Source organism: Schistocerca serialis, chromosome 7 (assembly GCF_023864345.2).
Source record: "Schistocerca serialis cubense isolate TAMUIC-IGC-003099 chromosome 7, iqSchSeri2.2, whole genome shotgun sequence".
NCBI classification, from domain to species: Eukaryota; Metazoa; Arthropoda; class Insecta; order Orthoptera; family Acrididae; genus Schistocerca; species Schistocerca serialis.
Window position 1 is genome coordinate 416,259,040 of NC_064644.1, and position 17,696 is coordinate 416,276,735.

Consider the following 17,696-nt stretch of genomic DNA (forward strand, 5'->3'; position numbering starts at 1 on the left):
AACGAATCTGCTCCAGTCCTGAATCCCTGAACCATTACACCAATAACCTGAAAACAGCTTTCGCATCCCGCAACTACCCTCCCGACCTGGTACAGGAGCAAATAACCAGAGCCACTTCCTCATCTCCTCAAACCCAGAACCTCCCACAGAAGAACCCCAAAAGTGCCCCACTCGCGACAGGATACTTTCCGGGACTGGATCAGACTCTGAATGTGGCTCTCCAGCAGGGATACGACTTCCTCAAATCCTGCCCTGAAATGAGATCCATCCTTCATGAAATCCTCCCAACTCCACCAAGAGTGTCTTTCCGCTGTCCACCTAACCTTCGTAACCTCTTGGTTCATCCCTATGAAATCCCCAAACCACCTTCCCTACCCTCTGGGTCCTACCCTTGTAACCGCCCCCAGTGTAAAACCTGTCCCATGCACCCTCCCACCACCACCTACTCCAGTCCTGTAACCCGGAAGGTGTACACGATCAAAGGCAGAGCCACGTGTGAAAGCACCCACGTGATTTACCAACTGACATGCCTACACTGTGAAGCCTTCTATGTGGGAGTGACCAGCAACAAACTGTCCATTCGCATGAACGGACACAGGCAGACAGTGTTTGTTGGTAATGAGGATCACCCTGTGGCTAAACATGCCTTGGTGCACGGCCAACACATCTTGGCTCAGTGTTACACCGTACGGGTTATCTGGATACTTCCCACTGACATCAACCTATCAGAACATCGGAGATGGGAACTTGCCCTTCAATGTATTCTCTCTTCCCATTACCCACCAGGCCTCAACCTCCACTAATTTCAAGTTGCCGCCCCTCGTACATCACTTGTCATTCAACAACATCTTTGCCTCTGTACTTCCGCCTCGACTGACATCTCTGCCCAACGTCTTTGCCTTTACATATGTCTGCCTGTGTCTGTATATGTGCGAATGGATATGTGTGTGTGTGCGAGTGTATACCTGTCCTTTTTTCCCCCTAAGGTAAGTCTTTCCGCTCCCGGGATTGGAATGACTCCTTACCTCTCCCTTAAAACTCACATCCTTTCGTCTTTCCCTTCCCTCCCCCTTTCCTGATGAAGTAACCTTGGGTTGCGAAAGCTTGAAATTTGTGTTTGTGTGTTTTTTATTGTGTCTATCTACCAGCGCTTTCTCGTTTGTTAAGTCACAGCATCTTTCAACAAACTGTTGCCTCAACAGGAAAGAGGGAAGGAGAGGGAAAGACGAAAGGATATGGGTTACAGACACAAGCAGACATATATATGTATATGTGTGGATGGATATGTGTGTGTGTGCGAGTGTATACCCGTCCTTTTTTCCCCCTAAGGTAAGTCTTTCCGGTCCCGGGATTGGAATGACTCCTTACCCTCTCCCTTAAAACCCATATCCTTTTGTCTTTCCCTCTCCTTCCCTCTTTCCTGATGAGGCAACAGTTTGTTGCGAAAGCTTGAATTTTGTGTGTATGTTTGTGTGTCTATCGACGTGCCAGCACTTTCGTTTGGTAAGTCACATCATCTTTGTTTTTAGATATATTTTTCCCATGTGGAATGTTTCCCTCTATTAATTCATATTATATATATATATATATATATATATATGTGTGTGTGTGTGTAAAGTTTCATATTCATATGTCTTAAGTTTAATAAATGTATGCATTCATAATACGTATATTCTTTTTTACTGTATTAGTAATTACTGTAACTATCAGTGTGAGTAGACTGGCACTAGTCATAATTTGTTTCTACCATAATTCACATAAATTGCCAGCAATGACTGTTCCCACCTTTCAATGTATAGTTTAACATGTTCATCATCTCTAAAGGCTCTCATTCGTGATGGGATTTACTGAATATGAATTGTGAAAGGATGAATGAATTACTACTTGCATAATACTATATGAGGTATGAAATGAAGAAGTGTAATAGCACAACTGTCACAACAAGCATCAATCCTGTATAGTCTACAGATATTCATGCTCTTATATCCAACACAAAAGACTATTTGTTTAGTCATCATCATTGTAATTGCATGTTAATATATACGGAACCTGAATTATACTGACAAGTTCTTGATCAAAGCATTCTGCAGCTTCAGTTTATGTTTTCTCACAGGTGTACTACATGTGCAATATTCAAACAACAGTTATTTCCAAAATTTAAACCAGCTTACCCTGTCACTCACTGCAGCCATCTGGAGAACAGAGAGACCATCCGATTTGTCTACTGTTGAAGCCTGGTATTTTTCTCTTTCTCTGTTGACCCTCTGCTCAAGTTCTTCTATCTCTGATCTGAACAAAAATAAACAAAATATTTGTAAATATTTTTTCTTTAGTTTCCATCCTCGCAGTAGCCTTCAAAAAGCAGTGCTGACTTGTCAGTTACATCACCAAATAAGCACTCAAGAGAGATTAGTCCTATGAAATACATACACACACAGGTCAATTTGCTATTAATACTAAACACGATACCTACTTATTGCACAATAAGACCTATGGAAATCTTAAATTGTTGTAGCATTGTGAAATCTGTGTGCCCTTATGTTAATAATATCACCATGTTATCCTAATGGATTTTCATCAGTCTCCACAGTGTGGGTGTTTCAGATGTAGTTACCAATTGACTACTGGACAGCTTAATATATCTGTGGACTGACAAATCTCAGTAAACATCACTTCGCTGTCGGGAACTGGTATCATAAAAAGGGACCATCCTACAGATAGCTAACCTTAATATTGGGTTGGTGCATAAGTTCACAGCATTTTTCTGTAAGTTTAATAAACACAACAGATACACATAACAGAGACTTTAAGTCATTAATAATATATTCTTATTCACTATTTACAACAGTCTGCCAATGCTGCGGTAACTTTTCGAATCTGTGACTAGAAATCATGTGGTTCTGAGGTGAAGAAATAACTGAGCTGTGTTCAGAGCACATTTTCATCTGGAAAGAAAGTTACTTGATGGCTGTTCAATAGAGAGCAGAAAAAGTGAAAATCTCACGGCACAAGATCAGCTGAATAAGGTGGTTGTGGAATGGATTCCCAACCCAACTTCTGTACAATATTTTTTTGTCAGTCTAACAGAATGTGGGCGGATGTTATCATGGAATACCATCACTTCACGCAGTCTTCCTCATAGTTGCTCTTGGAGTGCCTCTGCAAGACATTTCAGTTGTTGACAATAAAAGTCAGCAGCGATGGTTACACCTTGGGGAAGTAATTTAAAGTACACTACACTGCCATTGATCCACTAGGTGCATTAACATTATCTTTTGAGGATATGCGCAGGTCTTCGTGCAGGGAGTTATTGTGTTTGGGCTCAACCATTCCTTTCTTTTTCTTCTGTTACCATAAAGACACCATTTCTCATCACCAGGAACGATACAGGATAGGAAAGGTTGGCGTTGTTTATAAGCCTATTAATGAAGAGCAAGCAGAGATGCACATGTGGACACCTGTTGTTTTTTGAGAGTTTGACTTTGCGAATGTCTGCTTGTGTCTGTGTATGTGCGGATGGATATGTGTGTGTGTGTGTGCGAGTGTATACCTGTCCTTTTTTCCCCCCTAAGGTAAGTCTTTCCGCTCCCGGGATTGGAATGACTCCTTACCCTCTCCCTTAAAACCCACATCCTTTCGTCTTTCCCTCTCCTTCCCTCTTTCCTGATGAGGCAACAGTTTGTTGCGAAAGCTTGAATTTTGTGTGTATGTTTGTGTTCGTTTGTGTGTCTGTCGACCTGCCAGAACTTTCATTTGGTAAGTCACATCATCTTTGTTTTTAGATATATTTTTCCTACGTGGAATGTTTCCCTCTATTGTAACCATATTTATTTATTTAGTTGTAGACGAACATGTAATGTTATGACTGCAATTCAGCAGGTAGACTGGTGTGAGGGTTTTTTGTCAGGTGGGGTGGATAAAGAAAGAGAGATGCGATAAGTGAGAAGAGGGCTAGGAGGCAACAAGTGTGTGATATACGAATGCAGGAGGGAGAGGTGGCAGCGGGTACAGTGGCACCACAGACGGTGAGGTCATATGGCACACGGTGATGATGATGTGAAAGCATGACTAGGGAGAAGATGATAGGACAGAGGAAGGGAAGGCAGTTGGGTAGCTGGTGTCAGTGCAGAGGGTTAGTGGAGATTGAGGCCAGATGGATTACAGGAGCGAATGTATTGCACAGATAACTCCCATCTACATTGTTCTTCAGAAAAGCTGGTGCTGGGGAAAAGGATCCAGATGACACTGGTTGTGAAGCAGTCATCGGACTTGAGAATGTAGAGTTCAGCAGCGTGTCCCGCCACTGGGTATTAAATTCTGCCCTTGGCCACAGTTTGGTGGTGACCATTCATTCTGGTGGACAACCAGTTGGTGGTCACACCCACATAAAATCCAGTGCAGAAATAGCACCAGAGCTGGTGTATGATATGACTGCTTTCACAGGTGGCCCTGCCTCTGATATGATAGTGTAAGCCTATGACAGGACTAGAGTAGGATAATTGGAGCAGATGAATCAGGCAGGTCTTGCATCTGAATATTTCACAAGGATCTGACACGCGTGTCAAGGAACTGGGAGAGGCAACCAACCTAAGTAGTGCAAAGAGATATGCAGGTGCACGGAGTGAGCACACAAAGTATGAAAAAGTGAGACAGTCACAGGTGGGACAAATTCCACTCCTCGTTGCCAAGTTGTGTATCTTGCCATGCCAATTAATGTGTCTCAGGTAGCAAGAACAGACAAAGTTTATTTACAGCTCACATACTGAATGCAGCAAAACAGTTGTTTGGATTTGAAACCCTACTATCTGGTTCCAGTCCACCAATAGTCAGTAATGTTGCACTGGGAGAGTTCTTACAAGAGCAATGGCAATGCAAATGCATCAGTGGAGAGTGGCAAGGCTTGAGGACAGTCTAGGTGAGAGGCCCAGTAAGGCAGGAGCTCATAGCTGGTCAGGGTAGTGTTGCTGTTATGGACAATGTGAAGAGATGGCCTCCATCGGAAAGCCCAGGTGTAGCCACCCTAATTAGGGAGTGATGGTGAGTTGTGCACTGACATGTTGTGGGTGCAGCTGGTGTTGGGTCCAGTGAGTTGATCACAGACAAGGTGTGAAGTGAGCACTCGGACGTGGGTTGGAGTGTACAGTTGCACTGGGGTGAAGGGAGCTCTGATTTAGGGACAGGAATACAGCAGGCACTTATACCAGAGTGACTTCTAATGTGAAACTGGCTCTGATCAGCTGAATGGTGTGTTTTAAAGCCACCCGAAGGAAGAGTGCTGCCACTACGATCAGCAGACATGTGATTTGCAGAGGAAGAATCAGTGCCCATAAGGGCCACACTGAATGTGGCAAGTCTCACACCATTAATGGCAAAGCTGGCACCATATGTTACCATGGCAGCTGCAGAAAATGCAGTTGAGAATAATGTGCTGTGCTTACATTACTGTCAGACTGATTTTCTGCAGTGGTGTCGCCAGTGCTGGATAGGTGGCAGCTTGCAGCGTACCCCTGTGCTGCCTGGAGACGGATTCCAGGTGGATACAATAGCAGTTATATTAGATTTCAAAAGTGTTGTTAAGCCTGCTGAAAACCCAAAATGGGACTACGATACAAATCATATACGGCCACAATTTCTCATATGGTGACACAAAACAATGCCAAAAGGAATCATCTCTTCTTTCAATTGGACCTCTTCTCACTCCCACGTCACTCACTCAAAATGAACAGGTAGATCAGTTAGCAAAGTCAGCATTAACATCAGGAATTTTCTATCACTCACCAATTCCTAAATAAGACCTTAATCCATGGATCAAGGGCAAAATTATTACCTATGTGAAAGAATATTTGAATTTATCTATATCTAATGAGGACAAAAGTTATGCCCGAATCCAAAGAACTATTGCACTAAAAGCCTGGTTACATGGCGAAATGCTCTCAAGGAAATTAATAACAAGCGAAAGAAAGATATGTTTTAATTATGGATATTATCCAGCACATCTTCAACAAATAGAAATCTTGAATTCTCTTCACTGCAGTGTCATATTCTGATCTGAACAATATTTTCTTAGCATTTTCCAAAAACAGGGTGCACAGAAGAGGTTTTTAAGGCAGATTTCAGAAGTTGGCTTCCTTCTACCTTGTGGTTTTCCCAGTATTTTATGGGAGCTCCAACCATATGTGTAAGTTTTGGCCACAGCTTTTGCCAGTTAAGGAGGGACAAACATACAAGCAAGCGAACTTCACGCACACATGATCATCAATTCCAGCATCTTGGGAAAGAAATGCTGGAGTTGGCGGTCATGTGTGCATGAACTGTGTTTGTCTGTGTGTTTGTGTGTCTCTTTTACTGATGAAGACTTTGACCAAAAGCTATATGTGAGTATCTTAATTGTGTCCGTCTGCAACTTGGCGTGTCTTCTTAATGGTAAGTAGCAATCTGCCTTTTCCTACCTGGAGTTTCCAATGTTAGATCCATATGTATAAATTAATACTCAATTTCTTGATATCATCTCAAATTATGTGTAAAGCTTGTATCTATAATACCTTGATGTTCCAGAAATGAATATTTGAAATCATATTTATAACAACTATTTGAAATGTATTATATTTGTTATATATATAGCAGCATGACACTTTTTTGCCAAATGTCAAATAAAATAATAATAATAAAGAAATAATTACAGTAATATAAAGATAATGGCCTGAAAGGGGAACTCTATGGAGATAATGATCTTCACACTGCAGATTATGATGTGAGTTAGCACAAGAAACTGTTAAATGAAGACAGGGTCAGACAAAAGAGCATGCACATCTTTCCCACAGTGTGTACATTGTAATTATTAATATTTCTATCAGCCACAAAGAAAGTAAAAAGAAAGAAACCAGGTGCTATAAGCCCGAATGTTCATAACTCTTTTTTGTAGAGTACTGTGTGGCATCAGGTACTTTATGTACTAGCCTAAACGTGTGCAATCACTCGTGACAGCTAAGAAGTGCACCCAAAGTTACAAATAATGAACATGACAAAATTATATGTACATGCGGTAGTACCTCAGTCGCAGAATTTTTGTTTTAGCATCCTGAGAGATGGTGACGCCACCTGTGTTTGTGTCAATTCCCACCTGTTTATCAATTACTTCTGTAGTAAGGCCAAACAGCCAACCTAAATATCAAAATCCCTATTAATACACAAGCAAATGACTAACTTAACCATGTAACAAAATATATAATGAATTTCACTGAACTACAACAAAATATTCGGACTCATAAGAAAAATTTAATATTACCAATGGACCATAATTAAATAAATAAATAAAAAGCCGAACACTCACCTTATAGTTGAGTGGAATCGTAGACAGACACATAAACAAAATTAGGAATCTGAAGTTTAGCTTTTGGAGATCTCTCTCACACACGCGCACACACATACAGTGGAAGGACAGATGAAATGCCTGTATTTGCCAAAGCTTTACAAAGCTTTAATGGTTGGCGTACAGCACACAGTTAATCTCACACTTTTCAAACCAGAATTCAATCTTCAGTAAAACAGAGGATCTTTAATGTACTGTTATTGGATAAACATTAAATTGTTTTATTGATAGTAATTAATTCACATGAAAAATTTTGAAATTATGCAATTTCATCTTCAGATGTGATTGTGGCAGTCCAGGTCCACTGAAGTACGTAAAGTGATACAAATATAACTACACTGAAAATCAATAGTGTTGCTGTAAGCATAAAGTATAGCAGTTCTTGTGTGCACCCAGTATGAAGATCAAACATACAGTAATCGAAGTTTCATGCCTCCTTCAGCATCCAGGCAGCCCCCAGGAATTTAAGCAGTGGTCTTTATCTTTATTCCCTTTTAATCATCTCTGGTGTGGTACCATCATGTTCGTAATCTTAACATATTTAAGCTTTTTAATAGCTATCTGCATTTCATTTTACTCCAAATTACTGCAACCTAACTTTCTTCTTATTGATAATTCTCTTCTTTTACTCAGAGTTCAGTTTTGCCTGAACTCAAAAGTTCTCAGAAATATTCTCTCTATTACCGAGTTTTCATTGTTCTTTATGATTTTTAGAGGGCATTTTCTTTTCTGTTTTTATGTTATTCAGTAACCCTTACAATAATTTTGATTTTCTTTGTATCTCTTTACAAGGAAGCCTACATGATAGTTTGTATGGTTAGGGAGGGAGGGGGGAGGTTACACCTGGAAGTATGAAGTATTTTTAATGTTTTGGAAGACAAACAGCAACTTGTACATAGCCATGAAAGAGTTCCAGTTTCAACCCTGTTAAAAACCTGCAGAATGACAACCTTTAAATCATTTTCTTGAAAGAAAAATAATGACTACGGAGCCAAGACACCCTCCTGCCCACGAGTATGGAGACCTTCGATTCTTTACCATCTTGTCTCCGAATTCTGTATTTTCTTTTGTTGCTTCTACTAGACTGTTGGACCGAGTGAGGTGGCAAAGCGGTTAGCACACTGGACTCACATTCGGGAGGACGTCGGTTCAATCCCGCGTCCGACCATCCTGATTTAGATTTTCCGTGATTGCCCTAAATCGCTTCAGGAAAATGCCAGGATGGTTCCTTTGAAAGGGCATGGACGACTTCCTTTTCCATCCTTCCCTAATCCGATGAGACTGATGACCTCGTGTTTGGTCTCTTCCGCCAAATCAACCAACCGACTAGACTGTTGGCTATGCAGAAGACAACAATCTGCGCACTACTGTTGTTAAGTGTGTGCTTTTCATTTCTACCAATTGTTCTTCTCTCATTCTCTGGTTGCTTTCTCACTCCAGTAATGGTGTCTACTAAGTTTACTGTTTCTTCAGATATGTCACCCTCTACAGTCTGATGTTTTTAATTGCACTCCTGCTGATCCTATTTCATCTTACTGTTGCTAATACCATACCACAGTGAATTTTTATTTTCTACACTCAGATCCAATTGCGCATGAGCAACAAGAGTTCTGTTTGCATGGAACTTGACTCTTCAATCTTATCTCTAAAGCTCTTGCGTACCATCAGTGCTACCGCTGCCTGCAATATTTGTCAGATTCTTACTTCACTGATACAATTCATTTTTCAATGCTTATAAAGACTTTTTTCTTCTCTGTCACTCCTAATATCCCACATTATCATTTGTTATGGAATTTGCTGTCATTTATCAGCTTCTGTAATGCTTTGCAACAGTCTTATTATTCTTCATCATAATGTAAGCATTATTTCTGCAGAGTATCTTTCCTTTATTTTTAAAACAAGTCTAATTCTGTATGAAACTCTTTCAGTATCTGAAATATTATTTCTAGTTTACAACTGACCCAGTATCTAAATTTCCTGTTGATTTCACTTCTTAGTTGGTCTTTATGCCTAATAATCCTACTATACCCATGTGATATTTTTTGATTCCTCTTCCAACTCTATTAACACTTCTACAATTTATTGTTCCTAAATAAAAAGAGGTAGAAGCAGTTGGGTTGCTAATGTTATGTTTTTATTTACGCTGATGAGCCAAAACATTACGACCATCTACTTAATAGCATGTTTTTCTTCCTAGGGAACGCAATACAGTACCATATTATGTATCATGGATTCGACAAGTTCTTGGTAGGTTTAAGGAAGTATGTGCATCAGATGTTTGTTCATAGTGCCAAGGTTATACGGTTTCCATGAGTTACATACTGGTGGTTTGTGTTTGGGGAGCTGGCACACAATGTGATCCAATTGAATGTGTTTCATTGGCTTCAGTTCAGGACAATTTGGTGGCCAAGATATCAACATCAGTTCAGCATCATGATCCTCAAAGCACTGTGACAACATATTGGCATTGTGACATGGACAGTTGTCTTGTTAAAAGATGCCACCACTGTTGGAAAAGTCATCAGGCATGAAGCAGTTGTCACAGTGCCTTTGGTTATTACCACCAGTTCCATGGAAGTCAAGCGAATGTTCCTCATAACATATTACTGCCCAATCAGCCTGTCAGTGGCATTCTACATCTTTCAAGCAGCCGTTCACCTGGATGATGATGTATCCGGCCACTGGTGAAACAAGAAACATGATTCATCTGACGATGTGATGGTTTCCACATGATCCTGTGCCCGCTGCAATCATATTTGACGATGTCATTGGCTCAACATTGAAATACACAGGGGCTGTCTGCTGCGGGACTCCATGATCGACAATGTGTGGTGAATGGTGCGCCCCTAAACATTTGTGCCTGTTTAGGCGAATTTAATGTAGCAGTGTGATACGTACCAGTATATGTTGTGACCACAATTTCATCATAACCAGCACTGCCAAGGACACCACACTGCACAGAAGTAATGCTCTCATTGCAAGCCTGTGAAAAGAGAATCCTTGAATTAATGGACTAAAAATATAACTAAAAAAAGTAATACCTTAATACAACTTACAGAAAATTTAAAATTAGCTACAAGCCATTGAACAGCTGTTCTGCTTTACTAATTTTTATTTCCCGTTGTTCTGACTGGTTTCAAATTGAGACTGTGGTGCTGTATCAGATGGCTTTATTATAAGTAAAAATCTAGATGGGCAACACAAACTATTAGATGTAGAACTCACATATCAAAACAAGAGGACGTGCAAGAGAAACTACTTTACAAGAGTGAGGCAAAAGATAAAGGGGGGGGGGGGGGGGGAGGGGGAATAACATTCTGCGTGCTTAACTTGATAAAGTACTGCTGCAGCCAAGATCAACAAAGCAGGCATAGTGACTGGGGCCAGGGATGAATACCTCAGGATAACTGCTGAAGATGGGGGAAACAAGGCCACATAGAGTTAACATGACCAGAGTAGCATTAGGAAAGTAGTGTTTGTAAATGCAAAATACCTTTCACTTTTGTTTATGAGTTGTAACTAAAAGATGGAAAAACTTCCCAATAATGAATTCAGTACTGCCTGAATTCAGTAGTTCCCGAACTTCAACCTTGACCTAAAATCCATAAAATGAGTATTCATTATGGTCAGTTTAAGCAACATAAACTATCTGAAATGCAACCTTCAGAAGAAGTTGAATCAATAGCTATGCCAAAAGTTCATAGTGATAAAAATTTATTGTAATAAACATCAAAGAGCTACTTAACAGTATCAAAATCCCCACATCTGCTTCATCCCTCATTACAAGTTTCTCTTAGTGACAAACATAAAAACATCCCATTGATTATGGTGTATGAACTAAATAACAAGTCCTCACTTAACACAGCCAATCAGTTTCAGTCATTCCACCAGGAAGGAGGTACATGGCTCATGTTGTCTGTAGTTCAACCATGCCTAGACGGTCAATACTGTGGTTCAATCGCATCCACATAGTTACTTTGTGCCAGGAAGGGCTCTCAACAAGGGAAGTGTCCAGGCATCTCGGAGTGAACCAAAGTGATGTTGTTCGGACATGGAGAAGATTCAAAAAGACAGGAACTGTCGATGATATGCCTCGCTCGGACCGCCCAAGGGCTACTACTGCAGTGGATGACCGCTACCTACGGATTATGGCTCGGAGGAAGCCACCACGTTGAATAATGCTTTTCGTGCAGCCACAGGACATCGTGTTATGACTCAAACTATGTGCAATAGGCTGCATGATGCATAACTTCACTCACGACATCCATGACGAGGTCCATCTTTGCAACCGCGACACCATGCAGCACAGTACAGATGGGCCCATCAACATGCCGAATGGACCACTCAGGATTGGTATCACGTTCTCTTCACCGATGAGTGTCACATATGCCTTCAACTAAACAATCGTCAGAGACCTGTTTGGAGGCAACCCGGTCAGGCTGAATGCCTTAGACATACTGTCCAGTGAGTCCAGCAAGGTGGAGATTCCCTGCTGTTTTTGGGTGGCATTATGTGGGGCCAACGTACGCCGCTGGTTGTCATGGAAGGTGCCGTAACAGCTTTACGATACGTGAGTGCCATCCTCCAACCAGCAGTGCAACCATATTGGCAGCATATTGGCGAGGCATTCGTCTTCATAGACGACAATTCGCGCCCCCATCGTGCACATCTTGTGAATGACTTCCTTCAGGATAACGACATCGCTCGACTAGAGTGGCCAGCCTGTTCTCCAAACATGAACACTATCGAACATGCCTGAGAGCTGTTTATGGACAATATGACACACCAACAATTCTAAGGTATCTAAGCCACATCACCGTTGAGGAGAGGGACAATCTGGACCAACAGTGCCTTGATGAACTTGAGCACGGCACAAGGGCTATTACAGAAGAATGAAGGTAGCTTTCACATTATGCGTCACTGTCGAGTAATATAGTTTGCCAATACTGAGAAAGAACTATACAGTATACTACAGGAGGTAAATGCATGAGGCGTCACTGTCAAGCAAGATAGCTTTGTACTGCAGAAGGTAACTGAAAGAAATACGAGTGAGGTAAACAGAAATAACACTTTAGTGCCTTGATGAACTTGTGCGTAGTTATGCCACGACGAATACAGGCATGCATCAATGCAAGAGTATCTGATTCTGGGTATTAGAGGTACTGGTGTGTACGCCGCTGGTGGTCATGTAAGGCGCCATAACGGCTGTACGATACGTGAATGCTATCCTTCGACAACAGTGCAACCATATCGGTGAAGCATACATCTTCATAGGTGACAATTCGTGCCCCCATCGTGCACATCTTGTGAATGACTTCCTTCAGGATAACGACATCGCTCCACTAGAGCGACCAGCATGTACGCCAAACATGAACCCTATCAAACAGGCCTGGGATAGATTGAAAAGAGCTGTTTATGGACAATAAGACACACCAACCATTCTAAGGTATCTAAGCCGAATCATCATTGAGGAGTGGGACAATCTAGACCAACAGTGCCTTGATGAACTTGTGCATAGTATGCCACGACGAATACAGGCATGCATCAATGCAAGAGGACGTGCTTCTGGGTATTAGAGATAACGGTGTGTACAGCAATCTCGACCACCACCTCTGAAGGTCTCACGGTGTGGTGGTACATCACACAATGTGTGCTTTTTATGAGTGATAAAAAGGGCAGAAATGATGTTTATGTTGATCTCTATTCCAATTTTCTGTACAAGTTCCAGAACTCTCGGAACCGATGTGATGCAAAACTTTTTTTGATGTACGTATTTATCACTTCTGTGCTACTAACTCTACTCACAATAAATACTGCAAAAAGTGTCCACAATGCACCTAAATGAACTTATAAAATTGAATCATGATAACAAACATAGTTCAGGAGATATGATGTCGTAAACTCTTGAGATCTGTGAAAAGTTGCCACATTGTGCATGACGTTTAAATTTATTACTTCTTTGCTACTAATTCTATTCTAAACACATTTTGCAGACAGTATCTACATATAATGCAAATGTACCTGCACAAATATACCATTGTACGACACACAATTCAAGAGATAGGACATCATAAACATTGAGATGCATGAAAAAATGCCACATCATGCATTAAGTTTCAATATATGTATTCTTTAATATAGAGACACCCCTACAGTCAACTCAACTAAAGGAAATCCCTGACACATGGTGGAGCTTTTGACAGCTCTCAACTGTGAAGCACAAAGGGCTGTAGGTGAAAACAATCACCATTTACAGAGTTATGAAGAGATGTTTCCATAATGATGTTTACAAAATAACATTGTAGATGCACGAAGCAACAGCAACCAGCATACAGAAACCATCTGGAGTATTATACTACGAACACAGTTAATTTTTTTTTGTTTTTTTTCTGATAGAAAACTGCAAAATGAATACCCAGGCAATGCTGGGTTTGTCAGCGAGTTAGCCCATAAAAAGTAAACAATTTTTAAAGCAAATATTCGGTTTTCATGGCTCTACTGCGTGGCATCAAGTTCCTAATTGAAGTTCTAAAATTGAGTACATATTATCCCTTTTCCAGTGACTTCCATTCAATTTGCCATTGTTGGTTCACATAAAATGAATTTTTATCTAAGGAAGACTGGATGCAGTACCTTTTAGAAAAATGAACTGAAGTTCGTCATACAATAAAAAAATTACTCAGTATCAGTAGCTACTCTGGAGTACAGCATTTCAATCAGACTTCCTCCATTATCCATTCACACATGAAAATGTAGTCTTATCGATGAATAAAACTCACAAAACAGTACGTTATCGTAAATGAAAGCACAAATATTGTACAGATTTATTATTTTGTTTGCATGTGGAGAATCATGCTGAGGGACCATGCTTCTCTTCCATTTGGGAAGACAATCATAATAACTTCGTGAGAAGAAGTACCTACACAGACATGTATACAGAAGTTCTTAGTATACCAACCACCTCCTGCACTGGTTCTCAACTATCCCCACACCCTTACCTCCTGGATCCCTCCCTGTCACTGTTGATGCAACCTCCTTATACACCAACGTCCCTCATGTCCATGGCTTTGCCACGACTAAACACTATCTCTACCAGTGCTCTGCAGATTCCAAAACCATTTCATTCCTCATACGTCAACCAACTACGTCCTAACCCATAACTACTTCACCTTTGAAGGAAAGGTAAACAAACAAATCTGTGGCACAGACATGGGCACCCGCAAGGCACCCTCCTATACCAATCTCTTCATGTGCGACCTATAGGAAACATTCCCAGCTTCCCAAAACCCCAAACCGCTGGTTTGGTTCCAGTTTATTGATGACATCTTTATAATCTGGACTCAAGGCCAGGACACCTTAATCTTCATTCCTCCACAACCTCAACACCTTCTCTCCCATTCAATTCACCTGGTCCTCCTCCACCCATTGTGCCAGCTTCCTCGATCTCAATTACCTCCTCTCAGATGGCTCCATCCACACCTTGGTACACATCAAACCCACCAATCACCAGGGGTACCTGCACTTTGATGGCTGCCACCCCTTCCACACCAAAATATCCCTCCCATACAGCCTGGCCACCCATGGTAGATACATCTGCAGTGATGAGAACTCCTTTGCTCTATATGCTGAAGGCCCCACAAATGCCTTTGCAGACACACAATACCCTACAGACCTAGTTCACAAATAGATCTCCAGCGCCATATCCTCACACACACCTGTTCCTCACATCCATCCCATGAACCAACCACAAAGAAACACCCGCCTTGCCACCCAATACCACCTGGGACTGGAATGACTGAACCACATCCTTTGTCAGGACTTTGATTATCTACCATCATGCCCCGAAATGAGGGACATCCTACGCAACATACTTCCAACCCCTCTCAAAGTGATGTTCCGCTGCCCACTCAACCTAGTCCATCCCTCTACCACTCCCACTCCCAATCCGCTGCCACATGGATCATACCCCTTGGAAGATCCAGATGCAAGACCTGCCCAATCCACTCACCCAGCACCACCTACTCCTGTCCCATCACATGCCTAACCTACCCCATCAGAGGCCGGGTCACCTGTGAAAGCAGACATGTTGTACAACAGCTCTGCTGCAACCACTGCACAGTATTTTACACTGTGACAACCAACCAGCTGTCAACTAGAATGAATGACCACTGCCAAACTGTTGCCAAAAACAATGTAGATCACCCAGTGGCACAACATGCAACAGAGCACAATATGTGAGATTTCAATGGATGTTTCACAAACTGTGCTATCTGGGTCCTCCCCACCACCACCACCAGCTTTTCTGAGCTATCCTTACATCTCATGCTTCGCTCCCTTACCTTTCCTGGTCTAAAAATAAGGTAACCCACTGCCCCCCCCCCCTCCAAACCCCTACCCAATAGTGTGTGAGTGTGCGTGTGTGAGAGTGTTTATAAACCATCACCTGCCCCAAGACCTACCCCAAATTTGTGTCAGCTAGTTGTGTGCCACTATTTCACGCACTAATCTATGAAACCACGTGCCCAGCCTTCTGCCACCTGCCCCCTCTACCTGCACTCTTAGATAGACCACAGATGATGGCTACAAACTCACGAGCTACTAGACTCTTCCCTCCAATCCCATCCCTGCCTCCTACCTCTCTCCAGCCCTCACGCCACCCCACCCCACACCCCCACCTCACCCCAGTACACTCACCGTGGGACAGGAAAGAGCTGGCAGTCCACTGAGCACAATGTAGGGAGACACGCATGTTCATATGTGTGTGTGTGTGTGTGTGTGTGTGTGTGTGTGTGTGTGTTTTTCCTACAAGCTTGAAAAAGGAAGTTCATTCCCAAGCTAGCAAAGCTCTGTACCTTTTCTTTTGAAACTATCAACAATGCAGCACTTCTGCCATTTGTGAATTGTCTCCTTTATTCTTAAAAAATTCAAGGTCAAATATGTTCTAAGAGTTCCTTCCCAGCAATCACGAAGCAGGTTGGTAAAGAAGTCTACAGAGCCATTACAGAAAAACATAAAACATAATAAAGAATCTCTGTGGAATAACACATCCAGCAAAGGAAAACAACACACTATCTGCTTTTTTACACAGGCTGTTATTAACCACACACATCCCACTTGATTCATTATCATTTGTTATCTGTAGTGGAATAATAATCAATCTTGTTGCCAGAATAAATGATACATGGAAATGTTGCAATAATGAGTACACTTCTGAAAACACTTTGTGTGAGAATATTTAGATACAGATAAGTGTAAAAAATAGGAAAGATCATAAGTGCAAGTAATTATCATATCATTTTAAAAGATGCTTAACTAATATCCAATTTAACCTTAATGAAATACAAGTATATCTTCAATTTCCTACTAATATTCTTTGCTCTTGAATGAACTTTATGCAAGCAATACATAATGTAGCATTCTGTGAACTAAAGCAGGAAAGGAAAACAAGGAGTGGTTTTCAATAGTGTCATGAGGTAGTGAGTGCCACCAAAACATTATTTAACTATTGCGTGAAAGTCCATAAATAATATGCTCCCGCTCTAGATGTAAGCAATCTTAGTTCAGGGTGTATAAATGGACAAGGAAAAAAAATTCCTGGATTTACCAGTTGAAAACACACTTTCTCCCAGGTGAAAATACAGTTTTTCCATGTTAAATGACAGTATACTTTTCCTCGGCAGTTAAAAACTTATCAATCCTTTGAATGTTTATGGTTTTATACACGGACATAGAATTTCCGGACACTTTAGAAAACGAAACTCAGGGAAAAAAACACATTTTGGAAAGATCTTTGATGTGCAGCAACATGTACGCTGCATATTTTTGTGTTACGAACGTATAAATTCGAATACCACCAAACACCACATGTTACTTTCCGAAGCATTGAAATGGAGATTGTGACGCACTTTTGTAAGCTAGTCATAGCTCATTTAACGTGATCTCGCCAGCTGATGACAGCACAGGACACGTGATGTAGTCAGCCAATAGCAAGATCACTCTCAAGTAGTGCGAACACAGAAATAAGAAAAGTTAATGGTTTGAATTAATATACATAGTGTTGCTACAAGAAACGAAAAGCTTTCACATATAAGATTGGTCTCGAAGATAAATAAGCTGCAAGAGAAGCTAAGCTTCCACATATAACGTTGATCTTTCTTGTGCGTGTTATACTTTAAGATTCATCACACAAATGTGCCAGTAAAATTTTTAATAACGACGTAAATGTCTGATCTTCTGGGCGCGAAATTCTTCTACATGGTCGTCCTCAAAGAGTTGATTTTTAAATGAGAGTCAAACACTCTGTGATTTAAGAAATTCATCTCACATT

General features: G+C 41.2%; 1 protein-coding gene across 2 annotated transcripts in view; it reads right to left on the minus strand.

Moving 5' to 3' along the window:
• The window catches only part of LOC126412667 (Bardet-Biedl syndrome 7 protein homolog), a 136,651-nt gene that overhangs the window by 64,374 nt on the left and 54,581 nt on the right, over positions 1-17,696 (minus strand). For both annotated transcript variants that reach the window (XM_050082370.1, XM_050082368.1), the window contains 3 exons: positions 10,268-10,352; positions 7,050-7,161; positions 2,172-2,289 (listed from right to left, as the gene is read on the minus strand). In XM_050082370.1, coding sequence (XP_049938327.1) covers positions 2,172-2,289; positions 7,050-7,161; positions 10,268-10,352 — 315 coding nt within the window. The remainder of the gene's footprint in view (positions 1-2,171; positions 2,290-7,049; positions 7,162-10,267; positions 10,353-17,696) is intronic.